Source organism: Gymnogyps californianus, chromosome 11, assembly GCF_018139145.2.
Source record: "Gymnogyps californianus isolate 813 chromosome 11, ASM1813914v2, whole genome shotgun sequence".
Lineage (NCBI taxonomy): Eukaryota > Metazoa > Chordata > Aves > Accipitriformes > Cathartidae > Gymnogyps > Gymnogyps californianus.
The window spans coordinates 2,466,546-2,482,072 of NC_059481.1; the positions used below are offsets into that span (position 1 = coordinate 2,466,546).

Here is a 15,527-nt window from a genome sequence, read left to right on the forward strand (position 1 = left end):
GAAGGCAGGAGAGATGCTGTGGGCTTGGCCACCTCTGCCTCTGCTCGTGCCAATGACGCTGCCTTTGAGCCAGCCTTTGTATGGGAAACGAGCTGGAGTAGCCAAGGAGGATGAAGGCGTCTCCTTCCTCCTCCTCCTCCTCCTCCCCATCCCCTTTGTTGTGTTTCTCCAGGTGGCCCTGGGCAGAGGCGGTTGTTGTGCCAAGACGTCTGCCCAGATCAGTGCATCGGCTCTGACGCCCCGCCGCAGAGCATCCATCTGTCCCGCCGAGCCGGTGGGAGACAGCCCGGCCCCGGCGAGCGCTCCTGCCCACCCCTCCCCAGCCCCCAAAATCAGGGGGAGAAATCGGGAACGTCATCTCGCATCCCTGTCGTGGTGAGAGGAGGCATGTGGGCTCAGGACCTCCGACAATTGGGGTCAAATTAGCAATATGCTCCCACATTTGACTTTTCCCTTCCCTGCTGAGTCTAAAACGGCACCATCTCACAGCGCCTTGTACAGGTCGATGCCAGGAAAAGTAACTGGAGGCGGCGTTTGGTGTTTTTTAGGAGATTTTCCCCCCAAATTGGGCTTTCTGAGACTGATGAAACAGCCCTGTGGGCTGGGATGCAGGCTGGGAAAGGAAAGGAGCGGCTGGAGAGTGCTGAGCCAGATCCGGCTGCTGGGAGCTACCCCAGTCCGTGTGGGTTTTTCCTAAGGACTTACAGGCACAGACTGGGCTCCCTGCAGTTAAAGCAAGCTGCATCCCAGCTAAAAATCCCAGCTGATGCTAGGGAGCCCCTGACAAATTCCCGTCTGAGAGAGCCAGCCCGGTGCTGAGCCAGCACTAACAGCGCTGCCCGATGCAGCCCATCATGGAGGTGTTTTGGGGCTCTGAAGCATCCCAGCCCGGCGCTCCCCTTGCTAACAGCCCCCAGGGCTGGGTAATGCACCGCTGTGGGTCTCCGAGGTGCGTAATACCCATTAACATCCCCAAACGTGAGCAGAGGGAGACCCCCCCCCCTTCCCCGCTCTTCCTCCCACCTTCCCCGACGAAGCAGAAATGTGCTGATGCAGAAAAGCCGATCGGCTTCTCGTTCCCCCCGCCGGGTGATGCTGGCCGAGGGGATGGAGTAAACGGCATTAAAAAGGAGCTGCTGTCAATAATTTCTTGGCGCTGGGCAGGCGGCGTTAAGGCTGACCTTTTGGAGAGCTGGCGGGGCTCTGCAAAGGCGAAGGGGAGCAGCTGCTGGCGGGGATGGACCGATGCCATTTCCAACGACAGATCGCGGCTCTGGGGATAAACGTGTTGCCCGCTGTTCGATATTTATCGGGCAACCCAGGCCTCACGCTCGGGAAAGAGGGTTTTGCGACGATATACGGACCCCGAAAGCCTGCAAAGCAGGCTTTCGGGGTCCGTATATCGTCGCAAAACCCTCTTTCCCGAGCGTGAGGCCTCAGTTGCCCAACAGATATCAAAAGGCTCATCCTGGAATCAGCGCTCATCCTCCAGGCTCTTCCCATCGTGTTTTTAAGCATGGGTTAGTTGGTCCGCGTGCCGTTTTCCTCCTCCGGCTCTGCGAGGAGGAAGATGCTGGCAGGGATTAGCCAGAGAGAAACAGCCAAGCTCGAAGACCCAGTGAAAACCAGTTCAAGCAACTGGGATTCGGGATTGCTTTTGAGCCAGGGATGGGATGCAGGTGCACAGGGTGTGCTTTTCTTTACCCCCACGTCCCCTCTCCCTCCTCTCTGGCTGCTTATTTATCTCTAGAGAGAGCAGGTATCTGAAGGATAATTTTCCTGTTGTCTCCTAAGATGTCCCAACCAGCCGGGCCCTCAGAGCAGCCGACCTGGGACACCTCCTTCCTCTTCCAAGGCCAAGACGTGGCCACCATCTTCTCCGAAGACACCGCCCTGGTGATTGAATATTATCCGTACAAAGCCAGTGAGTCTGGGGACCCCACCGAGGATGCTCTCCCTCGTCCCTGGGTTTGGCCGAGGGCAGATCCTGGGCTGCCGTGCCCCTAGCCGGCTGCTCTCATCCCTTCCCCAGTGTGGGATTCTCCAGGCACCCTCGTTCCCGTGGGATACTCGGTGCTGCCCCTCACCAGCCGCATTTTCCGGGAGCTATCGGCACGGAGCGGCGGGATGCGCGTGGACGGCTTGGCCGTGCAGGTGAGCCGGGGGCTGCGGGGTAATGCTGGGCAGGGTGGCACGGTGATGGTACCTATACGTGATGGTACATATAGCTGCTGGCATGGTGGGAGGGATCTCCATATCTGGGTGGACAGCCTATCGCAGAGCTCCCGAGCATCCCGCGGGAAGCTGGGGTCCCCCGAACCGCAGCCCCGGACCCCTGGATGGCATCTGAGTGATGCCAAAGCCACCAAGAGCCCTGGTAGAAACCCAGAGGCCAGAGCAGGCTGTGACCCTTCCTCTGCCTCCCCAGGGCACGGACCTCAAAACCACGTCTGGGGCCATCCCTACCGTGGGGCTCTGCCTGCAGCTCCTTCGATCGGAGGTGAGATGCTGGGGGTGGCGAACCCCGAGGCAAAGAGGGCTGGGGACGGGGACAGGGCAGGAGATGGCACTTTAGAGCTACCACCCTCTCTCCAAACCTCTCAGGCGGGGATCAGCTGGGCTGGATCTGGGTTTTATCCCTTGTGCCTGTTGGCTCAGGGCTCTGGATCGCGCCGCCAGGCAGCTGGAAAAAGCAGCATCGTTCTTGCCCTCGTGCATCCATCGCTTTCCCAGGGCTTTTGGCATGTGCTAGTATTCCCTGGAAATCCCAGCTGGAGGCAGGGGGGCAGGCAGAGCACAGGCAGGGTATTTGGAAGAGGCTGTTCACCGTCTCCGTGCAGAGAAGGGCCCGGCTGGTTAACCACGGTGACAAATGTCCAGCTGTCTTCATCCTTCAGCATTTATGGTCCCCAGGGATGTCACAGCAGGGAGGGAATTTGGCTGCTTTTCCCAGGGAGGAGGGAACCCCGCTAGCCCTTGGCTCCAGGACCGGCCTTTGGGCAGGTTAGGATGCGGCTGTGAGCCCGATCGATCTAATTACTGCAGCCGCCAGCCTCTGCTTCCATCTGCAAAAAAAAAAAGCCTACCCATAAAGTGAATTTGGGACAGGTCTGGATGCTGCACTGGTGACTGCATCCCCGCCGTCCCCGGGGAGCCGCGGCGGGCCGGGGCCGGCTGGTGGGGGTCTTTGGAGTGATTGCCCAGGGGGGTCAGCGAAAAGGGGTCTGCGTGTGATGAATTATTCACATGGGTGTCACTAAGTGCAGAATTAATCCTTTTGCTTCCAGCTGGCTGCTGCACTAAATTATCACTCGCAGTCATGCGGGAAAATGCTGCGGAATTCATTTAGCTGATTATTGTTTTGATCTGGGAGCTGTAATTTTTTTTTTTCTCCTCTTCTCCAACCTCTCCCTTTCCTCCCCTCCAGCCCTGCCTTCCTTAATACATGTAAGAGCTGGGAGTGGAAACAAAAAACAGGAGAGCCAGAGCCGCCCTTGGGCTCCGTGTCTGGTTAATTCAACCGGCGGCAGCCCGGGCAGACGGACCCAGAGCGATGCAAATCAATGAGCGAGCTGCTATCGAGCAGGGTGAGGGCAGGCTCCGCTCCTCCCGGCTTTGCCGAGGCCCTTGTTTCTCGCCTGGAAGTCAGGATTTTCTGAGGAAGATGCCCCAGCCGGCTGGCTGTGATAGCCCAGCAGGGAGGGAAGATGTCGCAGTTGCAGGGGCAGAGCCTCTCCTCTCCCTCTTTGGGCAGCCTCAGGCTTCCAGGAATGCTTGAAGGCTGGATTTCCAAGTCCTCAGCTCATGAATTAGTCCTGAGCTCGGCTTCAGGACAGCAAGAAGGGACCAAACGGGGGCCAAGAGGCAAAGACAGTCAATACAGGACCTGAACAGACCTGGCGAGGCATTGGGGCAGCCTTCATACCAGGGTTGCCCTTGCGCTGCGAGGAGCCCCAGCACCCCTGCCCGTCCTTGGGGTGCGAGGATCCCCAGCATCCCTGCCCGTCCTCGGGGTGCGAGAATCCCCAGCACCCCTGCCCATCCTCAGGGTGCGAGGAGCCCCAGCATCCCTGCCCATCCTCAGGGTGCGAGGGGCCCCAGCATCCCTGCCCGTCCTCGGGGTGCGAGGATCCCCAGCATCCCTGCCCGTCCTTGGGGTGCGAAGAGCCCCAGCATCCCTGCCCGTCCTCGGGGTGCAAGGAGCCCCAGCATCCCTGCCCGTCCTCGGGGTGCGAGGAGCCCCAGCATCCCTGCCCATCCTGCCCTGTGCTCCCTCGCCCCACAGCTCTCCCCAGCCAGATGGCAAAGGAGAACAGACTCACCGAGCCCATCTCGTTTCTTTTCTTATTTTTTTGATTTTAATGTAGAGAGCTGAAAATGCATAACCTAGATTGGCTGGGCTTTTTATAACAAACAACAGCTAAATAAACCCTGGGCCATCTGTACTCCCCGGTGCACTCGGAGCCGGGTGTAAATCCCAGCTGCTCTGTAGCCTCTGCAGGGATTTCACCAACTCCTACCAGGGGTCTGGATGCTCCCGAGCTTGGCTTCAGATGCTCACATCGACCCTCCGTGCTGGGAAAATGTCTTCAGCACCAGGGTTTTCTAGGGATAAGGGGCTCCCCATAAATAGGACTCATCCCCCAGTATTTCTGCAGGGTCTCAAAACCCTGCTGCATTTGTAATAGCCACAGGGAAAGGGTTTGGAGCAGCTGCTTTACTAAAAGCCAAGAGCCCCGACACCAGGGATAAGCAAACAGGAGTCGTGTTATCCCAGGGAAAGGGCAGTGCTGGGTTGTAGCCCCCCCCAGTAAAGGCACCGAGACCCCGAGGTTTGCCCCCACCCAGCCCGTTTCCCCCCTGCCTTCATCCTCCTGCGCTCTCTCTTTGGAGCCCAAAGGAGAACAAAAGACTTTGATCATCTCAGGGAGACAAAGAAATCAAAGACTTCAGCAAAACGCTGGCGTTTTAGCAGATTAACGGCTGTCACTGAAAAACTGTTGCAGGGGGAAAACCTGCAGCCAACTTCATCCACCTCCGTACTGGCTTGTGGCTCAAGGCAGGGCTCCTGTTTTCCCTTCCTTCTTCTTCTTCCACCCCAAATTTGGTGTCTTACCCAGGAAAGATGAGTTTGACCATGCAGTAGCCAGCGGCAAATCCACGTGCAGGGTCAGCAGGATGCGGTCCCCGATGTGCCCAGGGGATGCTGAGCCCCATCCAAGGGCTGGAAAATACACACTGGAGGCATCTTTATTCCTAAGGGATTTATTCATCGCCCCTGTTTATTAACCAGCCCTGTTTTACACTTCGTTTTGGCACGACCCCACCTTGCTCAGCCCATTAACTCGGCACTCGGGACCTTCGTGGTCACCTCAAGCCTCTGCCACCCGCTTTGCTGAGCGCCCTTTGGTCATGTCAGCCGAGATGGGGTCTGGGGACGGGCCGGCACGTGGTGACAGCCTCTGAAAAAAAGGGAAAAACCAGTGCTGTTTTTTTCCAGGCAAGGGAAAAAAAAAAAATCAACAGGCTGGCTATATCGTTGCTTAAACAGCCTTAATTTATGTAACTGCTGCCATTTACAACCAGAAGCAGATCGGCGCCTGGTGTAAATTGTCACCGTGCCAGCCTGGCTATCAAACCCCTTTTGGGCTGGCAAAAAAATGGGTTTACAATTGGTTGGGGAGCGGGGAATCGCCACGTGTTTACCGTTGTTTCAGCCTGTCTGGCCAGGTTTGTCCTCCGCGAGCACCGAAATTGGGTTTTTATCCCCAAACCACGTTGCAGGGGATGCAGAAGCTGGTGAAAGGCTCATTTTGGGGAAGCATCGCCCTTCCCTGCCGAGCATTTTCTCTCGCTGAGCCGGCAAACCCTCCGAGGGCTTTCGGCACAGCCGAACTGCTGGCAGCCGAGCTCCTGCTTGCCAGCTTTCGATTGACGCCCGTCAATCAAACACATCACCCATTCCTCTTATTGCACGGCGGATTACAAGAGGCGTTATGGCATCGCTGCCGGCCAAGGAGCATCGTTAGCCGGGGAGAGCCAAGCCAGCGAGGAATCAAAAAAAAAAAAAAAACCCAAACCAAGGCATGTCTTTGTTAAGGAGAATTGGTTGGTTTCCGCCCGCCGGTCCCGGGGGAGCGTTCAGGGCAGCGCTAATTGAATTAAGAGCACGTGCGCTCCAGCGAGCAGCTCTCCGATGGGCAACGGTGGCAGGGCCAGGCTGGCCATCGCTCCGGCGCGGCGGGCAGCAGCTGTACGTCGGCCTCGGTAATTGCAGGCAGAGCCTTAAACTGTTGCATTTTGCATGACGTTGTTCCCCGGGGAGGGGGAGAGTGGTGGGGCGGGGGGGGGGGTGTCTTCACCCCGGCTTTGATGCTGGAGGAGCTTGGTTGAGGTCGGGGCTGGCGGCGTAATGAAATGCGGCGGCACAGGGGACGATGATGCTGATGGTGTTAATGAGGCAGCGATGAGGAAGGGCACGGGGACGCCTCCAGCCACCTCCTCTTCCCCCCCTGCTGCAGAGAGGGGGATGCTCACTGCCCTCGTTAGCCGCACTAACGAGGCGAGGCCGGGCGCAGGCACGGAGTAATACCCAGCGAGGGCCACTTCGCCGCTGCCCATGCCCGTAGCCAATTTGGAGAGGGCGCCCAGCCTGATTGCTCGGCTGGCGAAGCGAAGAGAGCATCTGGGAGGTGGGGAGGAGGCGGGGGGAGCCGAGGATTTGCCAGGTCACGGTGGTTGGACCTCGGGTGGTGAAATAGGTGGGTGCCGGGGTGCCATGGCCTGATGCAACGATCCCAGCGGCAAGGCAGGTCCTCAGCACCCAAACCTGCCCCAATACTGGGAACCGGGATGGCCAGGACAGGGCGAGGGTCCCTGTCCGTGACCTTGCCATCGTAGGTGGCAGCGAGGAGTGCGCGGACTCCATCGTTTATTCCATTAGATCCGACTTCCCCCTCTAACCAGATTAGAGGGGAGTCTATAAAAGCCAGGCTGGCGGGAGGAGAGCGGGGTGCACAGAGCCGGGCGCGGGAAATGAGGGGCAGGGAAATCATATTACTGCTGCCGGCAGCATCTGGCAGGGGGTCTGGCAGGGGCTGCCGGTGTGCCGGCGGTGCATTACCCGGCAGGCACCAAAGCCGAGAGCAGCGCCAGGCAGCAAAGCGGCTTTTAGCATCCCCCTGTGCCCGCAGGACCTGGGTACCCGCCTCCTGCCCGCCCGGGGAAGGGGAGAGACGGGGTGAGCTGGGCACGGACCTGCTGTTTCCACCAGCACAGGTTTCAGTGCGAAGGACTGCCTCCTCCACCTCCTCCTCCTCCTCCTCTTCCTCGCCTTGTGCATCCAGTGCTGGTTCACCCCAGGGAACCCCTCTCTGCCCAAAGCTCCCCTTGCACCTTGCAAAGATGAGATGAGCGTGGCCAACCCACAGCTCTGTCCCATCACGCCAGTCCTGGTGGCATATTGGGGACACGGATGGTGGGAGAGGGGACATGCAGTGGGGGCAGCTCAGTCCGGGTGCCCCCTCCTTGCTCCTGTCATCGCATCCATCCATCCTACAGACCATTGCCTCTCCCTCCCCAGAGACCGGCGGCGTTCCTGACCCGATCGGGCAGCGATGCCCTCCCCAGCCTGGACCCCGCCGCCGGCGGCACGCTCGAGAGGGGCGAAGAGCTGCGGGCAGCAACCGTGCGCCCATTTTATTGCCAGGTAAGAACCCACGAGAGCAGCCAGCGATGCCACGCCGGCACCCTGCCCGCTGCATCGCCCGGCCAGCCTCCACGACGGCATGCACCCGGCCTCGTAATGCCGAAAAACTGGCATAAATCCCCAATTTTAATCTCTCTTCTAACATATGCATTGCTGGGAGTGGCGGGTTTTATCCGTAGCCTGGTGGTACCAATAATTTCTTGCGTTGTGCCCAAGGAGGAGCCTTTCCATCGGTGTTCGTATCCCTGGTCCCCGGCTGTTTCGGGGTGGCACGGGGGCTGGAGGGGGGACAGCGTCCCATCACCTTGCTGGGGGCAGCGCTCGCCGGAGCAGCCTGGATGCACCAGCTTCGATCTAATTGCTCGATCCCAAACCCATTTAGCAAATTCTCTCCTATTACCGCTGCGTTATGTTGGAGACCCCAGGCACCTCCAGCTCATACCTTTCGGCTCCAGGAAAAAAATAAAAGGCAGCTGTTCTCCTCCTCCAGCCCTTTGTACTGATAAATGGAGCCCTTGGATGAATTCAAACCCAGCCCTCGTGGTCCTAATATCTTCCCGTACTTTAGGCCATCTGGCTTTAAAAATAACAGGTCGTTAAACCCCAATTCTGCTTATTAAATAGCTGAGAGGGAAGGGGTGGAGGGGCCCTGCGCTGCCCAAAAGCCCACTAATTTCCCCATCAGCAGCTGCCCAAACCCCACCTTCAACCCAGTCCCTCTCCTTGCGATTCAGGCTGCAAAGCAGGAAGAAAATTAGCAATAAAATAACAACCATAAAAATACAGAAAAGCTATTTTTTTTTTTTTTCCTCCAGCTGTTTTAATTCCTCCAATCCACTGAGCTTTATTGCTTTCTTTTCCGTGGCCGTGGTGGCTGCTTTATGCCTGGCCTAATGGAAACCCGTAATGGGGCGTGCGGAGGCGGGTACCACAGCACAGCTTAAATGCGATGAGGATGCGAGGTCCAAATTTGACTGCCAGAATTGCCCCGGGGCTCCCGAGAAGCCCCAGCACCCTTCAGACCTGCACAGGATCAGGCCCTTGCATCACTACATGGTCTGTGCGATGTGTTTTCACCCCCGGCTTTGCTCTTTGCTTGCGCCGATGCCCCGAGCAACCTCAAATCCAGCTCGCTGTAGCCTCACAAGAGCATCCCTGTGTTGATAAAGCGAGGGAGGGTGGGAAGTGGTCTCAAGGATGCTTCCAGCATCCAATTTTAAAGCCTGAGCGGGGCAACGGGAGCCCAGAAAGGGTTTGCACAAACCCTGGGCACTCCTGCCCTGCCCGAGCATCTTCTCTTTTTCTGGCTAAAAATGCTAGAAAGCGTTGCTGGTAGGATGATTATTTTTCCCCCCAACCTTTGACAGCCATTTTCTTTCTTTTGCTTTTTTCTTCCCCCTAAAGCGCAAATTATTTTCACTCCGCTTGCATTGCAGCGCGGGGGATTTGCTCGGAAAGCCCTGGAAAGCCCATCTCCTGACAGCCCCGGGAATCAGGGCTGACACCCTACTAATGGAGCGTGCGTGTGGGATTGGAGCCAGGACATGACAGCCCCCCGCCCCGGCAGCGGGATCTGGGGGGGGTCTGGGGGGGAGCACTCGGCTGATCACAGTCCTGTCACTTCTTCCCACTCCGCTCCGGCTGATCAAACCCGGATCCCCATCCCTACCCTGCAGCTTTTGAGGTCCTGCTCCGGATCCGCTCGTTAATGCCTTCATTAAAAAGGCGGGGGGGGGAGGAAAACAAAGCGATGAGGAATATTGTCGGAGATGGGGTAACCTTTCCCTGCCCCCCCGGTCCCACGGAAGCAGAAAAGCCTCTGTGCAGGTTCGTGCTGGGACATTAGACCCCCCCTTGGTCTTACCGAGGTTTGAGGCTGATTTCTGCTGGACGAGCTTTCTGGCCTTAGGCTGAGGTTTACGCTGGACTCAGCCTAAGCGTGTTTTCCTACCCTCCTGCCCTCTCGCTGAATAGATTTGTGCCTCTCTTACCAGTCGATGAATAATTTACAAGCAGCACTTAACGATTAGGGGGGCGTTTTCTCCAACCTCTTCAAACATTTGCTTCTTCTTCAAGCCTTTCTCTCCCCGCTCCCATCACCCATATTTCCCTGACCTGTTGACGCCGGGGGTTTTACAAGCCCAAGGGCCTCTTGTGGGGCTGGGAGAAGTAAATGTCATTTTTTTTCCTTGCTGGCATTTTGTTCCCAGCACTGCACATGTGCCATCGGCTCCGTCACATAAGATGAGAGCCGAGATGTGCAGATTGTCCCCCAAAAACACACCGTGGCGTGGCAGAACAGGCAGCAGCGGTGGGGGCAGGATTTCTTGCTTGCCAGCAGCATTGGGGTCCCTTTGCTGGACCCATTTCCAGCTGCCGGGTGACCTCCAAGGAAGATGGGGGCTCCTGCGCCCGCTGAGGGGGGTCTTCTGCCTTGACGAGCTGGGAGGGGACCCCCAGCATGGTATGGCACTGCTGAGCCCAGCAGCTCCTCAGGGCTGGTGCCTGTAAAGGTGGCCTGCTGGCAAGGGGAGAGGGGGATGCGAGGGGAGAAGGGGATGCAAAGGATGAGGGTGCTGTAAGGGGAGAGGGTGCTGTGAGGGGAGAGGGTGCTGCAAGGGGTGAAGATGCTGCAAGGGGAGAGGGGGATATGAGGGGAGAGGATGCTGCAAGGGAAAATGATGGTGCATGGGGAGAGGGTGCTGCAAGGGGTGAAGATGCTGCAAAGACGGAGGGTGCTGGATAGGGGAGAGGGCACTGCAAGGGGTGAGGATGTTGTAAAGCATGAAGATGCTGCAAGGGCCAAAGGGTGCTGCAAGGGGCAAAGGTGCTGCGAGGGGAGAGGGGGATGCAAAGGATGAGGATATTGCAAGGGAAAAGGATGGTGCAAGGGGAGAGGGTGCTGCGAGGGGAGAGGATGCTGCAAGGGGTGAAGATGCTGCAAGGGGAGAGGGGGATATGAGGGGAGAGGATGCTGCAAATGATGGTGCATGGGGAGAGGGTGCTGCAAGGGGTGAAGATGTTGTAAAGCATGAAGATGCTGCAAGGGTCAAAGGGTGCTGCAAGGGGCAAAGGTGCTGCGAGGGGAGAGGGGGATGCAAAGGATGAGGATACTGCAAGGGAAAAGGATCGTGCAAGGGGAGAGGGTGCTGCGAGGGGTGAGGCTGCTGGGAGGGGTGAGGGCGCTGTGAGGGGAGAGGGGGATGTGAAGGATGTGGATGCTGCAAGGGAAAAGGATGGTGCAAGGGGAGAGGGTGCTGCGAGGGGCTGAAGATGCTGCAAGGGCCGAGGATGCCGGAAGGGGAGAGGGTGCTGCAATTGGTGAAAATGCTGCAAGGGACAAGGGTGCTGTAAAGGGAGAGGGTGCTGTGAGGGGTGAGGGCGCTGTGAGGGGAGAGGGTGCTGTGAGGGGTGAGGGCGCTGTGAGGGGTGAGGGTGCTGTGAGGGGAGAGGGCGCTGTGAGGGGAGAGGGTGATGCGAAGGATGAGGGTGCTGCAAGGGGGTGAAGATGCTGCGGGGGGGGGGGGTGAAGATGCTGCAGGGGCCGGGGGTGAAGACGCCGCAGGGGCCGGGGGTGCTGCGGCCCCGCTCCCGCCGCCGCCGCCGCCGCCGCCGCTGCCGCTCCCGCCGCCGCCGGGCGGCCCCACGCGCGGCCGCAGCCCCACCTAGCGCCGGCCCCGCCGCCCTGCCCCGGCCCCGCCCGCCGCTGCCCGTGCCCCGGGCCCAGGCTCCCCAGGGAGGGGAGGGGAGGGGAGGGTGCTCCCCCACCCAGCCGGGGTGAGCTGCTCCTCTTCCCAGGGCCGGGAGAGGCCGGGATTGCCGGCAGGAACGGTCGCAAGGTCGGGATGAGGATGCCCGGCTCTGCCCTGGCCCCGCCTGAGGCTCGGTTAGGTTTGCCGGTGAGCTGGGTGCCCACGGGTGCCCCAGCACCCACGGGCACGAGGCTCAGCGCGTGTCGGGCTGGGTGGGTAAGGGTGCGTTTTCCCAGCACGCCCGTTACGCAGGATTCAGCCAATTAATAAAAGAGGCCCGTAAATCAGCTAATGTGACCCCAGACGATATTTATGCCCGTCTTACTTCTCTAGGAGATTAAGGATTCCGCAGTTTGCTTCCCCTTTTATTTAAGTAGCTTTTTGCCCTGGTGATGATGATGAACCCGGTGCACGAGGATGCCGTGCTGAGGGTGGGTCCCTCACTGTCCCCCCCGTGTGACACCGGGGCACGGATGGGGTGATCTCTGCATCACAAGGACGGGGAGAAGCTCTTGATGGGATTTAGAGTACGGCAGAAGCCTCCCAGCCACCCCAAATCCGGCCGCAATATCCCTGGTCCCTGCTCCCAGCCACCCCAAATCCGGCCGCAATATCCCTGGTCCCTGCTCCCAGCCACCCCAAATCCGGCCACAATATCCCTGGTCCCTGCTTCCAGCCCCAGCTGGGCTGGGGGTGAGTAAAAGCAGCTGGAAATGCTGTTTTCTTGGGGGCAAGATGGGGCGAGGTGGGATGGCGAGGAGGGGGACAGAGGGACGTGGTTTTTGCGGGGCAGCAGAGGATGCTGGAGGGGCAGGGACCCAACGGCGGAGGGGTGGGGGAGGCTGGGAGTGGGGTTGGGGGTTTGGAAATGATCTGAGTGCCGCAGCTACGTTGCATTGAGGGTGGTTTTGGTGATCTAGGCTCCGGGCAGGGGTGGGAAACAGGTCGGGCTTGGTGGGCTTTGCATGTGCTTCTCCTGCTTGGGTCTGGGTGGCCGTGGGTGCAGCTGCGGCAGGTATGGACCAGGGGCCCCAGTACTGAGCCAGAGCAGGGGAAAAAGAGAAAACTGGCTCCAAAATACCAGTTTTTGTGTGTTTGGGTGTGCATGCGTTGGCATGTGTGTGCCCTTGTGTGTCCTGCTCCAACCCAGTCCTGGCAGCACCACTAAATTCTCCGTGAACGTAGCACAGAAGGGCTCATCCATCCTTGTTTAGGGACTTCTCAGCCTTTCCCGGTGCTGATTAATGAAGGACGGGGCCTGATGGCCAGGGGGAGATGCTCAGGGTGGTGGGTGCTCAGGGCAGCGGGTGCTGCACGGCGCTGGGTGCTCTTGGCACGGTGGCTTGGGGTACTGATGGATTTATGCTCGCTGCTGAAACGCAAGGGGCGTTTTATCAGCAAATAGAGTCAATATATAAGCAAACATGAAAATGGATGGGCACAGCGCCGGCAACAAACCGCCTGCCAGGCCAAGGGCAAGTCACGGCAGCGCCTGTCACCAGGGATGAGGGAGATGTTTGGGGTTTATCCCTCTGCAGCCACTTATTTTTCAAAGCTAGGGGATGAAAATGCTCTGAGGGCACTTAAAAAGTGTGGGGCTAGGGGAGGGTATTCAGCTCGGGTCCCACGCACAGCTTTTAAAAGGTGTGCTTGGAAAACAGACCCTTCAGGGAGCCGCCAAGTGCTGCCAAGTCTCCCACTGGTACTGGGGCTTTTTGTGATATTTCTCCACTTCCTCACATCCCCAGCTGCTGGAAGCGTGTTTATCTTAAAACACAGATGAGGATGTTTTCCTAGGAGGAAAAAACCACCTGCAAAGACCCAGCAGGAGCCCAGGGTAACAGTCGTAACCGGTTTCCTTCATTTTTTGATCCCAGGAGGGGGCTTTTTTAGGTCCGGCCCTGGTTTGTGGTCACGGGTGAGCAGCAGCACTGGGGGATGCTCTGACCCTTGCTGGGAGGAGAGACCCATGCCGGGAGGCTCTGCTGAGCTCCCCTTCCTCCCTTTCCCCCTGGTCACCGTGAGCAGCAGGACATCACTTGGGGACATCGCTCTGGCTGTCCCCATCCCTCCCAAAAGCAGCCCCGTGCAGTGGGATGGGGGAAAAATTGTTTTCCAGGAGGCGGGAGCTGACTCCGCCAGAGTTTGCTCTCAAAAGTCATCCTTCTTCTTCCTAGCTGCCGATTTTCCTTTTTTTTTCTTTTTTTTTTTTTTTTTTCCTTTTTCTTTGAGCAAAATAAACCAGCAGCGACTCGCAGAGGAATCACAGTCCCTGCTGGTGGCCCGACTGCTTTCTTGAGCCTTATCTTGAAGAAGCAGGCAGGCGGGTGGGAGCCCGAGGAGCAGTCATCTCCTCACTGAGCATCTTGCCTCCCCGAGTTACCCAGTGTAATCCAGAGGCTTTTATTTCCTTGTACGACACAATATCAGCAGCCGGCAGCTGGGCCCGGAGTCGGATAGCGATGGTAATCGCCCGCCCTAAATTCAACGTCCTGGTTAGGAAGGGAGCAGAAGATGTGGTGTCTCTATTAAATCGAACTCGGCTCAGATTAAGCGCTTTTCAATGCAATCCAATTAACTCTTAAATTGAATTGTAATGCTTTGGTTAATATACCCCCCTCCAGCAGAGCCCCCCCCCACTAGCCCCGATGTATGGGAAGGGAGTTCAGCCTTGGTTTAATCAGATAAAACCCCGCTTATTTGCTACCTTTCGCCGGCTGCATCCTGCCAAGGTGTGTGGGGAGCAGCCGGGCTAAAAATCTCCGGGACCTGCAAATCCCCCGGGGGTTGGGGTGCTTTGATTTTGGAAGTAGAGGGGGAAAAAAAAAACCATTTGCCCCACTGATAGGTCTGCCCAGATGTTGTCCTGAGGATGGGTTTGGGTACCGGTGTGTCCCCAGGGAGGGGCTGGGGGCATCGGGGACCTGACGTCCCCCCCTCCGAGCCCCAGTCGGTACCTGTGTCCCAAGGGGATGGGTAAGGTTGATGGGGGCATCGGGCAAAGCAAATGAAGGCATCACTGTCTCCTGACGGTTTCATGAGCTTTTGTTACGGAAAAGAGGGAAAAATGGGATTTTTTCCCCTCTGATCTTCCTAAGCTGCTGCAGCAGTTTTTTTTTTTTTCTTAGATATGTAAATCCGAGCTTATCCCATCTTCATAACAATTAAGGAATTGGGCTTAATACTCAGCCAGGGTCATGTTATTTGTTGAGCTGGAGGGAGACTGTGTCGCAGAAGAGGCTGGTGCGCTGCCAGGGGCTCAAATGCCTCCGTGCTCACAAGTGAAACGAGTTGGCTCATCCTCAGCTTCTCTCCGGGGTGCATTGCTGTCCCCTCCCCGGCCAGGGACGGGGTCAGACCATGCCACGTGGACGCAGAATCCTCTGGCACACCCTACTTTTGGCCACTTTTGGACCTTTCTGCCTCCTGCGGAGGTTTATTGCTAGCCCCCGCCCCGCCTCGCTTTGCTCCGTGCTGCTCCGTCTAGAGATGAATTGATTCCAGCAGTCGAAGCTAATCGGATACATCAAAGCGTCTTGGAGCAATTTGTTAAGTAAATAAAAAAAAAAAAAACTTGGCCTAAGCAAATATGGGAAGGAGGGGGGCAGCTCATCAGGGCGGATGAAAGGCTCTGAAGGCAGGGGAAGCTTCAGAGGCTTGGAAATGATGGGGAAAAAAAAAAAAATTAAAAAATAAATAACGCGTGCCAGGAGTTTCAAAGCTTCCATCATTTCAGACGTGGATTCCCAGCCTTTCATCCAGGACCCCTGCGGGAAGGAGAGACGCAGCTATCTCTGGGTGGATTTAAGATAGGAGGTGTAGGGGAAAATGTGTTCAAATACCCTTAACTCTGCCCCCGTCCCCGGAGGCAGCGCCCCGGGGTGATGCTGCCTGCCGGGAGTGGGAGCGCGGGCAGAAATATGGGACTGTGGGTGTCTGAGCGGCATTGGGCTGGGACTAAAGGCTGGGGATGGTTTTCCAGCCTCTGCAGGTGTTGTCTGAGCCTAGCAAAGCCGTGGTTGAACCCAGCACCTTCCAGCGCAGGCAGGGAAAGCAGCTGCCCAGCC

At 57.8% G+C, this 15,527-nt stretch overlaps 1 protein-coding gene across 1 annotated transcript in view; it reads left to right on the top strand.

Moving 5' to 3' along the window:
- CCDC33 (coiled-coil domain containing 33) overlaps positions 1 to 15,527 on the top strand; it is a 44,893-nt gene that overhangs the window by 23,666 nt on the left and 5,700 nt on the right. The window contains exons 10-13 of the mRNA XM_050903489.1: positions 1,795 to 1,924; positions 2,033 to 2,154; positions 2,429 to 2,500; positions 7,583 to 7,708. Coding sequence (XP_050759446.1) covers positions 1,795 to 1,924; positions 2,033 to 2,154; positions 2,429 to 2,500; positions 7,583 to 7,708 — 450 coding nt within the window. The remainder of the gene's footprint in view (positions 1 to 1,794; positions 1,925 to 2,032; positions 2,155 to 2,428; positions 2,501 to 7,582; positions 7,709 to 15,527) is intronic.